The sequence below is a fragment of the Littorina saxatilis genome, linkage group LG2, assembly GCF_037325665.1.
Source record: "Littorina saxatilis isolate snail1 linkage group LG2, US_GU_Lsax_2.0, whole genome shotgun sequence".
Lineage (NCBI taxonomy): Eukaryota > Metazoa > Mollusca > Gastropoda > Littorinimorpha > Littorinidae > Littorina > Littorina saxatilis.
Genome location: NC_090246.1, coordinates 28,544,035 through 28,558,454, shown reverse-complemented (window position 1 = coordinate 28,558,454; position 14,420 = coordinate 28,544,035). Strand labels below are relative to the sequence as shown.

General features: G+C 43.5%; 2 protein-coding genes across 3 annotated transcripts in view; one reads left to right on the top strand and one right to left on the bottom strand.

Moving 5' to 3' along the window:
- LOC138958673 (uncharacterized) overlaps window positions 1-3,884 on the top strand; it is a 10,381-nt gene extending 6,497 nt beyond the window's left edge. Inside the window, exons 5-9 of the mRNA XM_070329899.1 lie at window positions 1-120; window positions 562-676; window positions 1,195-1,394; window positions 1,874-2,020; window positions 2,830-3,884. The exon at window positions 1-120 is cut by the window's left edge and continues 302 nt beyond it. Coding sequence (XP_070186000.1) covers window positions 1-120; window positions 562-676; window positions 1,195-1,394; window positions 1,874-2,020; window positions 2,830-3,100 — 853 coding nt within the window. The 3' untranslated portion in view covers window positions 3,101-3,884. The remainder of the gene's footprint in view (window positions 121-561; window positions 677-1,194; window positions 1,395-1,873; window positions 2,021-2,829) is intronic.
- A 28-nt stretch (window positions 3,885-3,912) lies between these two features.
- LOC138958674 (uncharacterized) lies at window positions 3,913-13,472 on the bottom strand. 2 transcript variants are annotated; one of them, XM_070329900.1, is made up of 4 exons: window positions 12,869-13,472; window positions 11,046-11,277; window positions 10,210-10,368; window positions 3,913-7,595 (listed from the first exon to the last, which is right to left on the bottom strand). In XM_070329900.1, exons 2-4 carry the CDS (start codon window positions 11,254-11,256, stop codon window positions 6,976-6,978), a joined length of 990 nt encoding a protein of 329 aa, XP_070186001.1. In that variant the 5' UTR covers window positions 11,257-11,277; window positions 12,869-13,472; the 3' UTR covers window positions 3,913-6,975. The 2 variants fall into 2 exon arrangements, with proteins under 2 accessions (XP_070186001.1, XP_070186002.1); XM_070329901.1 differs by having other exon boundaries at window positions 13,302-13,472.
- Between the last annotated feature and the right edge of the window lie 948 nt (window positions 13,473-14,420).

Sequence of the window (14,420 nt, the reverse complement as noted above, 5' to 3'; positions counted from 1 at the left end):
GTACGGAGAGGTGTACGTGCACCTTGAACCGGTGCATGAGAACCGGCTGCCACGGTTTGAGCATGATCTGCACTTTGAAGTCGTAGCGACACATCGGGATGGAGGAATTATAACAAAGGGGTGAGTATTGATTTGCCCTAATCTCCCAGTCATTATTCAGTAATTGCCTTTGGATCGTTCGTCGAGTTTCTTGTTCTTTTTTTATTTTCCGTATTACTATCTGTTCGTTGGCAAGGGAGAGATACTAGATTATAAACTGGTTTCAAGCGAGTATTCTTCGAAATTAAGATCTGTATGCAAATAGTTTCTGATAAATGGGATGATAATTTGGTGCCGATTAATAATATGTTTACGTTCTCTTCTTGGAGAATTTGAGACAAATAGAGGAGGAAAAACCCCACACACTAATACATTGTTTTATGAACATTCATTCGCCATCACCATAAAACTACAAGTATTTTTAAACTCTCTTCTGGCTGCTACTGTTTCTTATCCTGTAAAACAGTAATAAAGTGGAACACAATGGACCCTGCATATTAAACTTTGAACGTTATTTTTCAGATTTGCTGTGGAGCCATCACACCGCGTGAAGCGTCAGTCCTCGTACACCATCTATTCCATTGACGATCGTGCCCTCATGCCAGACTACAGCCAGTTCAAATATGGAAAATGCCAGGTAACTGAATGCTTTTACACTTGAAATAAAGTGGTTACTAAAGCTCTGTCTGCGTGCATCATGTATGTATGTATGTTTTTTGAATTACATAGATGATGTACCGTGCCAAAATTGTCAGATACTATGACATGTGACATATATTCATGGTCAACAACACCAATAGAGAACAACAATATGCAATATAACGAGTTGGTGGGTGCATGATGCGTAGGGGTTGCCGCTAGCCTTCACTCCTAGATCCTGATTTTCCGAGTGCGGTTTGTAAACTTAGAGAAACACACTAAGACAAGCAAATGCAATTTCATTCAGCATCCATAGCACAAGGCATAATTATCGATATCCGAGCAATTGGATAATAAAGTAATGAAAATGGGGAAGAAAAAAATCCTTACTGTAATTATCGAAAAGCTATTTCAGTTAACAACTAGCTTCCAGCAACAAACATTAAACGGGATGAACAATCTTCATTAATGTTCAACAATCAAACTTTCATTCATTACAAAACTTCTCACTGGCAGGTTGGCTGTGGCCCTGTGGCTTGGGCTCAGATATTTGGCTACTACGATCGGCGCGCGCACGCCGGACGCGGAAGTTCAGTCAGTGATGCCCTCTACCGGTGTGGCACAGACGGAACCACGGGAAGCGACTCTTGCCAAGCCCCGAGATACAACGATGGCAGGATGCAAAAGTACATTGGCAAGCTGAACGATGTTATGCGGTAAGTACAACCTTTTTGTTTTATTTGTTTTTTGTTTTTTTGTGTGCATTGTTAAGTTTTGCTTTATGGCCCTTTTACTAATGTCCTGTTGTGTTATAAATAACGCAAGTTATCACAAATACCAACAACAACAACAACAACAACAACAACAACAACAACAACAACAACAACAACAACAATAACAACAACAAAAGACCAACAAAAGACCAACAACAAGCCATTAATTTTGCAACTCGTCCGGCATTTGTTTTGAAGTTTTTCTTTAATTCAGTTTAGTGGTGTGTGGTTGTGTGTGTTTTGTTGTGTGTGGGTTTTTTTTTACCACACAGAGGAAGTTAGATTATACTCAACAATGATGCAATAATGAACGTTCATTAGAAGAGTTTCTGTGTTGCTCTACAGTGCTAAGTTTGCTGGTGACTTCTGTCGAGAGAAGAGGTATTCCATCAACACATTAATCATTGCTGTTTTTATTTCAGGACCTTCTGCCTTGCTGGTCAAGGGGCGACGTATCAGAGTAGGATGGATGACGTAGAAGGGTTCTACAAAGGGCGTCAAGGCTCCTCTGGGGACGTCATTCTCAAAACTAGAAGTTTCTTCCTGACCCGCCTGGTGGGCACTTACAGGTAAGAGTGATTCCCTGTAAGATGCTGCATGCTGAATAAACCTTTCTTTCCTTCTTTCCGCGTCAACAATCTTTTCAGTCACCATAGCTGAGGTGCACGAAACGAAAGTGGGTGCCACCCAAACGGGAGTGCACAAACGGCGGGGTCTGATTCGTTGAAATCACAACAAATCTCAATTTCAACCAATCCAACACCACAGTTGGCTCCATCCCGGTCGGTACCTTTCTCGTGCACCTCGGTTCATATATATATCCTAACAGGGTTTTTGATTAAAGGCACACTCCTCGTGAAAACATCTCAAATTTGGCCAAGCTTTTACAAGGGATAAGCTAGACCATCCCTCCACTTGGTCACATATCAAAAATGAACAGCCTGGGTGCTTTAATTTTGTCTACAGCGGGACTTTTTTTATGAATGAAGTTTTGAAAAAGCCAGTGGTTGTATTTACTGACAGTTCACTTGACACTTATCTAGACTCACCGATTCATTTTCGTTTAGTTATAATGACGACGAAGACGATGACGACGATGATGATCATGACAACGATGACGACGACGATGATGATAACGAAAATGCGATGATGATAACGACGATGACGACGACGATGATGATGAAGATGATGACGATGATGATGATGATGATGATGATGATGATGATGATGATGATGATGATGATGATGATGATGATGATGAAAATAATGATGATGATAATGATAATATGATATTGAAATAATTATATGCCGCAAATCGTAGCTGTATTTCAAAGCGCAGCAGTTATCTTAACTTACAGCTTCATTTCCTTTCTTTCAGCGAATCAATCCGAGACGACGCGCTGAGCTTCCTGCGCCAGAAGTGGCCAGTGATCGTGGGCTTCAGAGTATCGGGAGTGTTCTCCCAGCATTACGCCGTCATGACGCAGTATCGCACGCGCACCGTGCGCAAGAAGGTCTGCAAGGTGTGGATCTTCTGCAAGACGAGGACCGTGCGAGAGTACGACATGTTCCTGCACATGGGCTGGGGCGGGAGCAGTAACAGCTGGCGAAAGGCTGAGATGTTCATGGCTGCTGTCGCTAAATACTGAAGACCGGAATGGGCTGGAGTTACGAAGTTTAGACTTTACTGAATTTTGTGTTGTTGTTGGACTTACGCGTGTTTTGTAAGTATGCAGAGTTGTTTGGTTTTATGCATGTATTGCTGCTTGTAAGGTACTTCCAACTAGGGTCTGTAATATTGTAACTTATGCATGCATTTTTGCTTGTAAGACACTCAGAACTATAGTAAGAATAGTGGCATATATGATATCACGAAGATCTAAAAATGATCACAATAATAATAATAATAATAAAAATACATTAATTTAACACCGTGTTCGGCGTCAAACGGAATAAATCTCACAATGTTCGCCTTTTTCAGTACATGACGTCACTACCGCGGGACTAATTTGGGCGTTTGATAAAAATACTCACTGGAATTAAAATAGAAACTGAACACACACACACACACACACACACACACACACTTATACACACACACACACTCACACACACACACACACGAGCAGGCGCGCACGCACCCACACACAGAGAAAATGTACAGGAAGGGAGACCGGTGTCCATGCAGCTTTATATCGTTTATACATGAAAGTGCGATGAGTGTTTGTAATATGACAATTGAAATTCAGCAATTTTAATAAGAAGCGTATCACTGGTGATTTTATATACAGTACTTTTCTTTTGTTTTTCTTTGGTTTTGCTATGTTCTGTTTTGCTTAACAGCAGTAAAAAAAAGAAGCGTAAACAAAAGTTGTAAACTCACGTGTATTTACTGAAAATGTAAAGTGGCCTAAAAAAAACATGAAACAAAAAGTGTAGTGTCATGGTGTTTGTCACACGAGTGCGTGAGTGTGTGTGTGTGTGTGTGTGTGTGTGTGTGTGTGTGTGTGTGTGTGTGTGTGTGTGTGTGTATGTGTGTTGACTGAAAACCTCCAAAGTGGTTTCAAACTGCGCAAAGATTTTCTCATTGTACTGGATACTTATCTCAAGTGATTCATATCATTGTAATAATGTTGTTTATGTTAAAACCAATTGCAATCCTAAACAGGCAACTTATTCTCCTACATTATGCAGTTTGATTTTACATGAGCTAGTGTCTGTGCTGTGTCCAAAACAAAAAACACATAAATCCCCAATACTGATTGAAATCACGAAAGTTTAGTTCCCCTCGATATTCTGAAATAAAAATTAACATTACGGAAATTACACAGCATTATTTTAAAGCTAACATGACCTCACAGGAAAAGAAGACCAAGTTTCCAGATGTCAAAATAAGACATTACGGTACATTACAGACAAAGAATCAGAAGTCTTGTCAGCAAACCAAAACATTCACTAGAGCACAGAACTGATGATGGCAACATCTATAGGATCACAGTGATTATTCTAGTCTTGACTAAATGTAATTAGAACAAGTCGCGTAAGGCGAAATAACAACATTTAGTCAAGCTGTCGAACTCACAGAATGAAACTGAACGCACTGCATTTTTTCACCAAGACCGCATACTCGTAGTTTCGTCAGTCCACCGCTCGTGGCAAAGGCAGTGAAATCGACAAGCCAGAATTGCGCGGTAATGGTCGCGCTGAGCAGGATAACACGCTTTTCTGTATCTCTATTCTTTTTGGCGTACTGAGTTTGTTTTTAATCCAAACATATCTTATCTATATGTTTTTTGAATCAGGGACCGATAAGGAATCATATGCAATTGTTTTTAAATCGATTTCGGAAAATTAATTTTAATCATAATTTTCATATTTTTAATTTTCAGAGCTTGTTTGTAATCCAAATATAACATATGTATATGTTTTTGGAATCAAAAAATGACGAAGAATAAGATGAAATTGTTTTTGTATCGTTTAATAAAAAAGTAATTTTAATGACAAGTTTCCGATTTTTAATGACCAAATTCATTAATTAATTTTTAAGCCACCAAGCTGAAATGCAATACCAAAGTCCGGCATTTGTCGAAGATTGCTGTGCCAAAATTTCAATCAATTTGATTGAAAAATGAGGGTGTGACAGTGCCGCCTCAACTTTTACAAAAAGCCGGATATGACGTCATCAAAGGTATTTATCGAAAAAATATAAACAACATCCGGGGATATCATTCCCAGAAACTCTCATGTAAAATTTCATAAAGATCGGTCCAGTAGTTTAGTCTGAATCGCTCTACACAGACAGACAGACAGACAGACAGACAGACAGACAGACACACACACACACACACACACACACACACACACACACACACACACACACACACACACACATACACCATGACCCTCGTCTCGATTCCCCCTCTATGTTAAAACATTTAGTCAAAACTTGACTAAATGTAAAAAGGGAGGGGGCGTGGAGAGAGCGAGAGAGGGGGGAGAGAGAGCTAGAGCGATAGAGTGAGTGTGAGAAAGAGAGAGAGAGGGAGAGAGAGAGAGAGAGAGAGAGAGAGAGAGAGAGAGAGAGAGAGAGAGAGAGAGAGAGAGAGAGAGAGAGAGAGAGAAGGAGAGAGTGAGAGAAAGACACATTTATTAACGAAGGGACTGAAAGAGAAAGACACCCAACAAACCTTTTTTTCTATTATAAAAATAATCTGAGGCAGGAATTCGTTAATGGACTTTGTTTTTGAATATGAGCAAAACAGATCTCTTCGTTGAGTCATGCTCTCGAATACTGTTTATGGCACAGTTATGGTCTTAGAGGATATGAGAAAATATATGTAGAACTCAAGGGTTGAAACTTTTCTTAGAAAACAAACAATAGTAACCACCATGTTGTTAATGGGAATGAACTTTAGCAACGTTTCCCTAACATGACTTTTAACATAACCATACATATAAAGAGTTTTGATCCGATTTTCCATGACAAACAAACAAACAAACTAACTAACGAACGAACGAACGAACGAACGAACGAACGAACGAACGAACGAACGAACAAACAAACAAACAAACAAACAAACAAACAAACAAACAAACAAACAAACAAACTAACAAACTAACTAACAGGTCTTTTTAATAAAATGGCTAAATATCAGCATGTAGCCAAAATGGGACGGATTTAACCTGCAAACTTCTTTCGAAATGATGATGTCGCCGAAATATACAGAGTTTGGGTACAGGCACAAGTAGTATCAGCGATGGTAATTATAATTGGTATCACAACACAAAGAGGCTTTCATATAAAAACATCCAGCAGACTGATGTCACATTTTCTTGCTTTCCGACTTTGACGTCACGTTGAAAATTAAGTAATTCTTCGCTTACAGCCGCAGACACAAGAAAACAGACTGACATCTGTCGAGCCCGCATACCAACCAATGTTGCCTTTGAAATTAACTCACTAACGGTCAACATGCTCAGTAGACGCCATATTTGTTCTGCATTTATGTTTCATAGTTTAACGTATCACACAGTTAACATCAGTCATGTATATCACAGACTTTCACAGCAGCCAGTGCAAGAATCCGAGGGCTACCCTACAGTCTTGTAGAAGAGTACACCTTGCCGCATTCCAAAAAAGCACCTTAGACAACACTCTTCATTGGAGAAAAAGCACATCAGAAGCCCTCAAACAAAACAGAGTTTCTGAGACCGCATCGAGTGAAGGAGCTAGACTACTTCGGAAGGCTCAGGCATTCTGGTTGCCCCTCGGTTTGAGTAAGTTTTTAGTACAACTTCTTCTAGACAACTGAACACGTTCAATGGGCATCACACACAAAGACAGTGGAAGAATATTATCGTTCGCAGCGTTGACAAAAACCTCCTAGAGCTCAATTAGAGCAAGGCGGTCGTTCTTCATCGTCTGTTACAGGGGTAAACAGAGTGTGTGTGTGTGCCAGACACAGATGGGTGAATTCGTCCCAGCAGCAGCTGCTCATAAAATTATGGAAAACTCTTTCAGTCCCTATCGCTGACTGTAGCCTCCAGTAGCCTCAAAATAGCTTGGCGGTGCTTCTTCGTCACTCGGGGGTAATGGGGCGGAGGGGTGCGCGCCAGAGATGGGAGGGAGGCGAGACCCTCTTCCTCCTCCTCCTATTGGCCCAGGCTCTGGCATAGCCACAGAGCTGTGTGCAGGAGCAGGGTTGTTAGGTCCCTCAGGGTGCATGGGGTAAGGGAGATCTCCTCCTTCTCCTCCTGCGATTCCTCTTCCGTAAGGGTAGGAAGCATTACGAGTAGCACCACCACCACTAGAGCTGGCATGCTGCCCTTGTCCGTAAGAGCTCGGGTTGTGCTGACCTTGTCCATTATGATGCTGACCAGCGTACCCTCCTCCTCCGCCCCCTCCCCCTCCTCCGCTGTTTGACTGAGTTCCTGGCTGCGGGAAGTGGGCACTGGTGGTAGTTGTGGCGATGGCTGGTGCGACGGTTGATTTGCTGGTGACCTTGCTGCGGGTCAAGGCCACCATGAGGATACCCGGCGTGGTGAGGAAGAGACTGAAGGTGGAGAGGGCGTAGGAATACTTGAGGTCACCCTCCTTGTTGCCCTTTGATCCGTACACTATGATACCGATGAAGCAAAGGATATCTGTAACCAGAGAGCGTGAGAACTGTTTAGTAACCACAATGAGATAATTGCAATGTGTACAGAAGACATGGACATATGCAGACATATACAAATAAGGACATACACACAACCACAGCCACACAGGAACACACAAGACACACATATAATATTATACACACAGACAGACACAAACATACAAATACACACAGAGAAACAATCACCCTCCCCCCCCACACACACACACACCCACACACACACACACACACTCACACCAGCACTCATCCAGCCCCTCCCTCCCACACGCACACACCGATCCCGCACACTTTCTCACTGCTGACCCGTTTAGTTGGCAGTAGCATTCAACAATCAGAAGACATCTCTATCATCTATCATTTAACGACTTCCATGAGCTCGAACGACAAAAGCTCGAACGACAAAAGCTCGAACGACAAATGCTTGAATGGATAAATGCTCGACGCGACAAAAGCTCGACGCGACATATGCTCGAACGACAAATGCTCGACGCGACAAAAGCTCGACGCGACAAAAGCTCGACGCGACATATGCTCGAACGACAGAAGCTCGACCGGACTGTAGAATGATGCTGTCAAAACTACTTTGATAACGTCATATCTGAAACTGTCACGGTGATGTTGTTCTAGTTTCGAGCGACAAATTGACTAAATTTGTTTGATATCACGTTGTTGTTGTTGTTGTTGTTGTTGTTGTTGTTGTTGTTGTTGTTGTTGTTGTTGTTGTTGTTGTTGTTGTTGTTGTTGTTGTTGTTGTTGTTGTAAGCACGCAGCTGGATTTCGAGCGACAAATTGACTAAATTAGTTTGATATCACGTTGTTGGTTTAAACAAGTTTAACTTTATTTCTGAATTGATACTCACAGCAAGGGACCGGCACGGTTGGCCTAGTGGTAAGGCGTCCGCCCCGTGATCGGGAGGTCGTGGGTTCGAATCGAACCCCGGCCGGATCATACCTAAGACTTTAAAATTGGCAATCTAGTGGCTGCTCCGCCTGGCGTCTGGCATTATGGGGTTAGTGCTAGGACTGGTTGGTCCGGTGTCAGAATAATGTGACTGGGTGAGACATGAAGCCTGTGCTGCGACTTCTGTCTTGTGTGTGGCGCACGTTATATGTCAAAGCAGCACCGCCCTGATATGGCCCTTCGTGGTCGGCTGGGCGTTAAGCAAACAAACAAACAAACAAACTCACAGCAAGCAAACAAACAGTCGTCCATCTGCCCGTGCCGCTTACCTGAACCTTTCCTGATAAACAGTCAATCCCGGGCCAAATCAAAATAATAACATTGACAAATCTAAACCCCGACACGATCTTCCCCCTTCTTTTTTCTCTTCGTTCTTTTTTTTTCTTCTATTCTCTCTCTCTCTCTCTCTCTCTCTCTCTCTCTCTCTCTCTCTCTCTCTCTCTCTCTCTCTCTCTCTCTCTCTCTCTCTCTCTCTCTCTCTCTCTCTCTCTCTCTCTCTCTTAGACAGATTTTAAAATAACACAAAATAAACAGACAGGCAAAATAACACCGAGAAGGACACGCACAGACACGTTCGATCTTTTGTCGCGTCGAGCTTATGTCCATTCGAGCTTTTATCGCATCGAGCTTTTGTCGCGTCGAGCATTTGTCCATTCGAGCATTTGTCCATTCGAGCATTTGTCGTTCGAGCATATGTCGCGTCGAGCTTTTGTCGCGTCGAGCATTTGTCCATTCGAGCATTTGTCGTTCGAGCATATGTCGCGTCGAGCTTTTGTCGCGTCGAGCATTTGTCCATTTGAGCATTTGTCGTTCGAGATTTTGTAGTTCGAGCTTTTGTCGTTCGAGCTTATGTCATGTACCCGGTTTTTTCCCCCCCATATCGACTGCATCGTACATGTTCACCCAACATATTAACACCAAAACTACCCTCACACTCGAGGATGGAAGTCGCGTGTTCATTTTAATGTTTGTTATTTTCTTAGGTGCCAGTAGATTGGTTCCGAATAACTCTCACTTACAGGGCGGGGATGTAGCTCAGTCAGGGCGGGGATGTAGCTCAGTCAGGCGCGGCCGGGGATGTAGCTCAGTCAGGGCGGGGATGTAGCTCAGTCAGGGCGGGGATGTAGCTCAGTCAGGGCGGGGATGTATGTAGCTCAGTCGGTAGCGCGCTGGACTTGTATCCAGTTGGCCGCTGTCAGCGTGAGTTCGTCCCCACGTTCGGCGAGAGATTTATTTCTCAGAGTCAACTTTGTGTGCAGACTCTCCTCGGTGTCCGAACACCCCCGTGTGTACACGCAAGCACAAGACCAAGTGCGCACGAAAAAGATCCTGTAATCCATGTCAGAGTTCGGTGGGTTATAGAAACATGAAAATACCCAGCATGCTTCCTCCGAAAGCGGCGTATGGCTGCCTAAATGGCGGGGTAAAAACGGTCATACACGTAAAAGCCGTGGGAGTTTCAGCCCATGAACGAACAAACAAACTCTCACTTGCAAATGTATGTCGTGTGCACTTCGAGCGCTTACGTCGCTTTGTTTCTCCGATCTTACTTTCAGTAGCTTTGAAATGACACCAAAAACTGCCCTCAACAAACAAACGCTCTCCAACTTAACTAAACCCTCGAGTAGCTCAAACTTACTTCCAGCAATGACAAAGCCATCCAGAACGACAGGTTCTGCTTTGAAGGGTGGATTGGACATGGTCTGCTCCATACAGTGGAAGAAGAAGGCCAGCAAGATGCCCAGCAGGTAGCACATGATCGCCATCGTCTGCATCGCCTTGGTTGCTTTCATCCATGCTGAGAGAACACAAGACATGATCGATCGTGAAGTCTGCTTCGTCTTCTTCGGCGCTCTTGAGCTTTTCACTCTCAGGGTTACCTTGTGATGACAGTTTTGCATGCCACACTTGTTATTAATTAGTATACATTTTTTTAGTCTGCTACGTGGGCAGAACTAGTGGTAAGGCGTCCGCCCAGTGAGCGGGAGGTCGTGGGTTCGAACCCCGGCCGGGTCATACCTAAGACTTTAAAATTGGCAATCTAGTGGCTGCTCCGCCTGGCGTCTGGCATTATGGGGTTAGTGCTAGGACTGGTTGGTCCGGTGTCAGAATAATGTGACTGGATGAGACATGAAGCCTGTGCTGCGACTTCTGTCTTGTGTATGGCGCACGTTAAATGTCAAAGCAGCACCGCCCTGATATGGCCCTTCGTGGTCGGCTGGGCGTTAAGCAAACAAACAAACAAACAAACAAACGTGGGCAGAATGATACCATGAATCAGTTCTTTGAAAGGTGAAAGTTGTATAATGAGGGTATATTGACGGAGGTTATGAACAGAAGACCAAATGAAACAGACTCGTTAAAGGCAGGAAGCCTTCAAGACATGGGATGGGGGTAGAGGTTGGGGTGGGGGTTAGGCCGGGTGTGTTTAAAAGAGGGGGGGGGGTTTCACAGTAGTTACTGATCAATACTCACAAGGCATAGCAGAAGTCCAATTACAGTAGTCGCCATAACAGTACACCCACAGCCCGTACTCATGACTCGGATTCCCTCCTCCATAGTTCGAAGACAGCCAGCCACCCGTGGCGAAACCAACCGTGAAGAAGATGAAGCCCAGAATCAGCAGTGCGTAGCCTCCCAGGTGGATGTAGGCTTGCTTTCGTTTCTCCTCCTCCGTTGAGGCCATTTTGAAGATTATGAGAGGCGCCTGTACGAATACAGATTAGGATTGGTTGGTTGTTGTTTTGTAACGCCCACTCAGCCAATTTGGCCGCGCGGGACCGCATAAAGGACAGGAATCGATAGTGTACATAATTATAGAAAGTCACTGGTGACACGATTGGGCGGGTTGACCGGTAATGCGACAAACAGTAAAAAGTTGACTTTTCTTTAAGTTTTGAAAGCGATATATCCTCAAAACATACTCAACAAAATTGATTCACAAACACTCGAGGGCATATAAACAGAAGGAAAAGCTCGCGCGCGCGCATGAACACACACACACGCACACACACACGCACACACACACACACACACACAAGCAGGCGCGCACGCACGCACACACGCACGCACACACACACACACGCACACGTACACACACACACACACACACACACACACACGTGCGCTTGCACAAAACTCACATACACAGGCAAATAAAAATACTTGGAAAATTCGTCGTTCATTACTTTGACAACTGACGGACTGTGGTTCGATGCAGGAAAGCTATTGTTAAAGCAGTCGTTAAAATATATGACCAAGAAACTCATCAAAATTGTCGGGCATCTACTAGGCTGCAATGGCGTGCGACCTCTGTTTTTAAGCAAGAAAGCTGACACACTGCATCGACGGAAGTGGACATCATCGATTTAACTGATTTGTGCCACAGGCAGAACGTCCTTCACTTTAGATCAATAATCAATAAGCTGATCACTGGTCATCTTAGCCCTGAGTCTTGTTGTGGCCTATTGCTTTGCGCAAGCTATAACAATAGAATACAGTTATGATGAGTGCGTGCTTAGTTTACAAGGTAATAACGAATGGTCGTGTTTATGAAATGCCAGGTTTTATCGTGGAAAAGGAAGGGGTAGACATTATAAATTGAGTACTAGCACTATAGCTTTAAGCACACGCACAGACATGGGCACAGGCACACACTCACACACACACACACACACACCTCTCTCTCTCTCTCTCTCTCTCTCTCTCTCTCTCTCTCTCTCTCTCTCTCTCTCTTTATTCAGTTTTCTGAAAATGTTAATCCGGTAATGAATGAATGAATGGACATGAAAGAAGCAAAGCAAATATAAATATTGTAACATATTGGACATCATCATATTGTTAATACAATAGTGTCGAAACACGTGTCTGGTCTAGGTACAAATACAATGGTCCTCCTCAGGACTAGATTACCTTGCGATACGTCCCCCACAAGGGGACTTTGCTCTGTAAATCTCGGTCCCCCTTGAGGAGGGTCTGATGCTCCCAATAGGCTGTCTGTGAAGGGATACTTATTTCTCTCTCTATCTCTGCTAAGAGATTTTAACAAATCTCGGAAGAAAGTCTCTGCTGACTTTCAATTGTTTCTTTCACAATATCTGATAAAACACACAATAGTACTGCTGTGATTTTATACACACAGCAACGAGCGCTCTTCTCAAAGCAATCGCAATGGCCGTATTCAATAACAAAACACAAGGCCACACCTTTCCGGTAAGCTCTACTGTGGTACAGAAATCAATAGCACATAGCTTTTTAAAATTAAGTACAGGTTGGAAACAAAGCCAAACAGGACTTACCTTTTATAGTTGTTTAGCACGAGCCTCAAAATCGATACTTGCAAACTCAATACTTCCTTCTCTTTCGTATTGCGCAAATCGAACTGTACAGTATACAATACCTCCTCTGGGTAGAAAAGCTCGTCGGTGATACACGGGTCATTCATGCGAGGTCACAGCACAAACCTCAATTTGTCTTTGGTATGTTGGTAAGAGTTCTAGCTATTATAAATTCAACTGCTACGCAGAACGACTCAGCATTTCGCATTTATACCAAACACACACAGAGAATTTACACTCCGGTCACTTTAAGATACTACTTTCAGATAGTGTTTGTTACCCCCAGGGCATATTAACCACACAAAACGAAGATATGACTTTAATGCTTGTGGCAGCCATATTTTGTCTATGTCATTCTTTACGAAGCGAAGATTCCATTCTCAGGCAGAAGTACCTGTTGAGAGAAGAACACAGCATGGCAGGTGTTGCCGTAGTCTTTCAAAAATCGATTTGGCAGTCAGCGTAATGCGCCATAGACTTCTAGAGAGACAATGGCTGTCAAAACAAATGCCGTGTGTTAGTCTGTGTCTGTCGTGTACAGTTAGTACGTGTGTGTCACCTGGTGTTTGTCTGAGACTGTAAGTCAACACGGTGCGGTCTAAATCACAGGTACCATAACTATAACTCCGCGTTCAACGAACAAAGCGGCAGCGCTGCAGTCTTAAAACCGTGAAAGATAATTATGCATTGTCTAGAAGGGGTGGGTACTCTTTCTCCAGAAGGGGTGGGTAATCAATCTTGTCGCAATTTCGACTTTTATGCGACACAATAAACATATTTTGTCACCAACCGACAAGCAATAAAGCCCATGTGGAAAGTCTCGGCCACAACATAGTGTTTGCGACAGCCGCATGGCTTCAAGCTTTTGTCTTACAGCAGTTTTGTTCATTTCTTTGTTTGTTTGTTAATTTGGTAGTTCGTTCGTTCGTTCGTTCGTCCGTTCGTTTGCTTGTTTGTTCGTTCGTTGGTTCGTTGGTTTGTTGGTTCGTTGGTTTGTTGGTTTGTTCGTTCTACGTTCGTTCGTTCGTTCCTTCGTTCCTTCCTTCCTTCCTTCCAGCGTTGGTTTGCTTATTTGTTTGTTTGTTTGTTTTCCTCAGTGTCAGCATTGGCTCCTCTCCTGAAGAGTAAGCCCTTTGGGAATTTAATAATGAAACACGACCAAGCAGTTTGAGACCCAGTCAGTATTATGGCATTGCCGAATTTAATTCTATCGATTTCATCTACTCTTTTCTGGCGCCTGTGGTCCTGGAATTAGCACAGAGGCACCTTTGACAGGAACCGAAGTGCCCGATCGCGCTTATCACAGGTGACTGTTCGATCTGTTCGATCAGCAGCGGGCATGTTCAATACGAACACCGCCCGATTAAGTAAAGTGAATAATTTACGTATGGCCTGTTCACTTCCCAGTAAAGCTCAGTACTCGGGTCACACACACAGACACATCCCAGTAAAGCTCGGTACTCGGGTCACACACACAGACACACACACACACACACACACGCGCGCGCGCGCG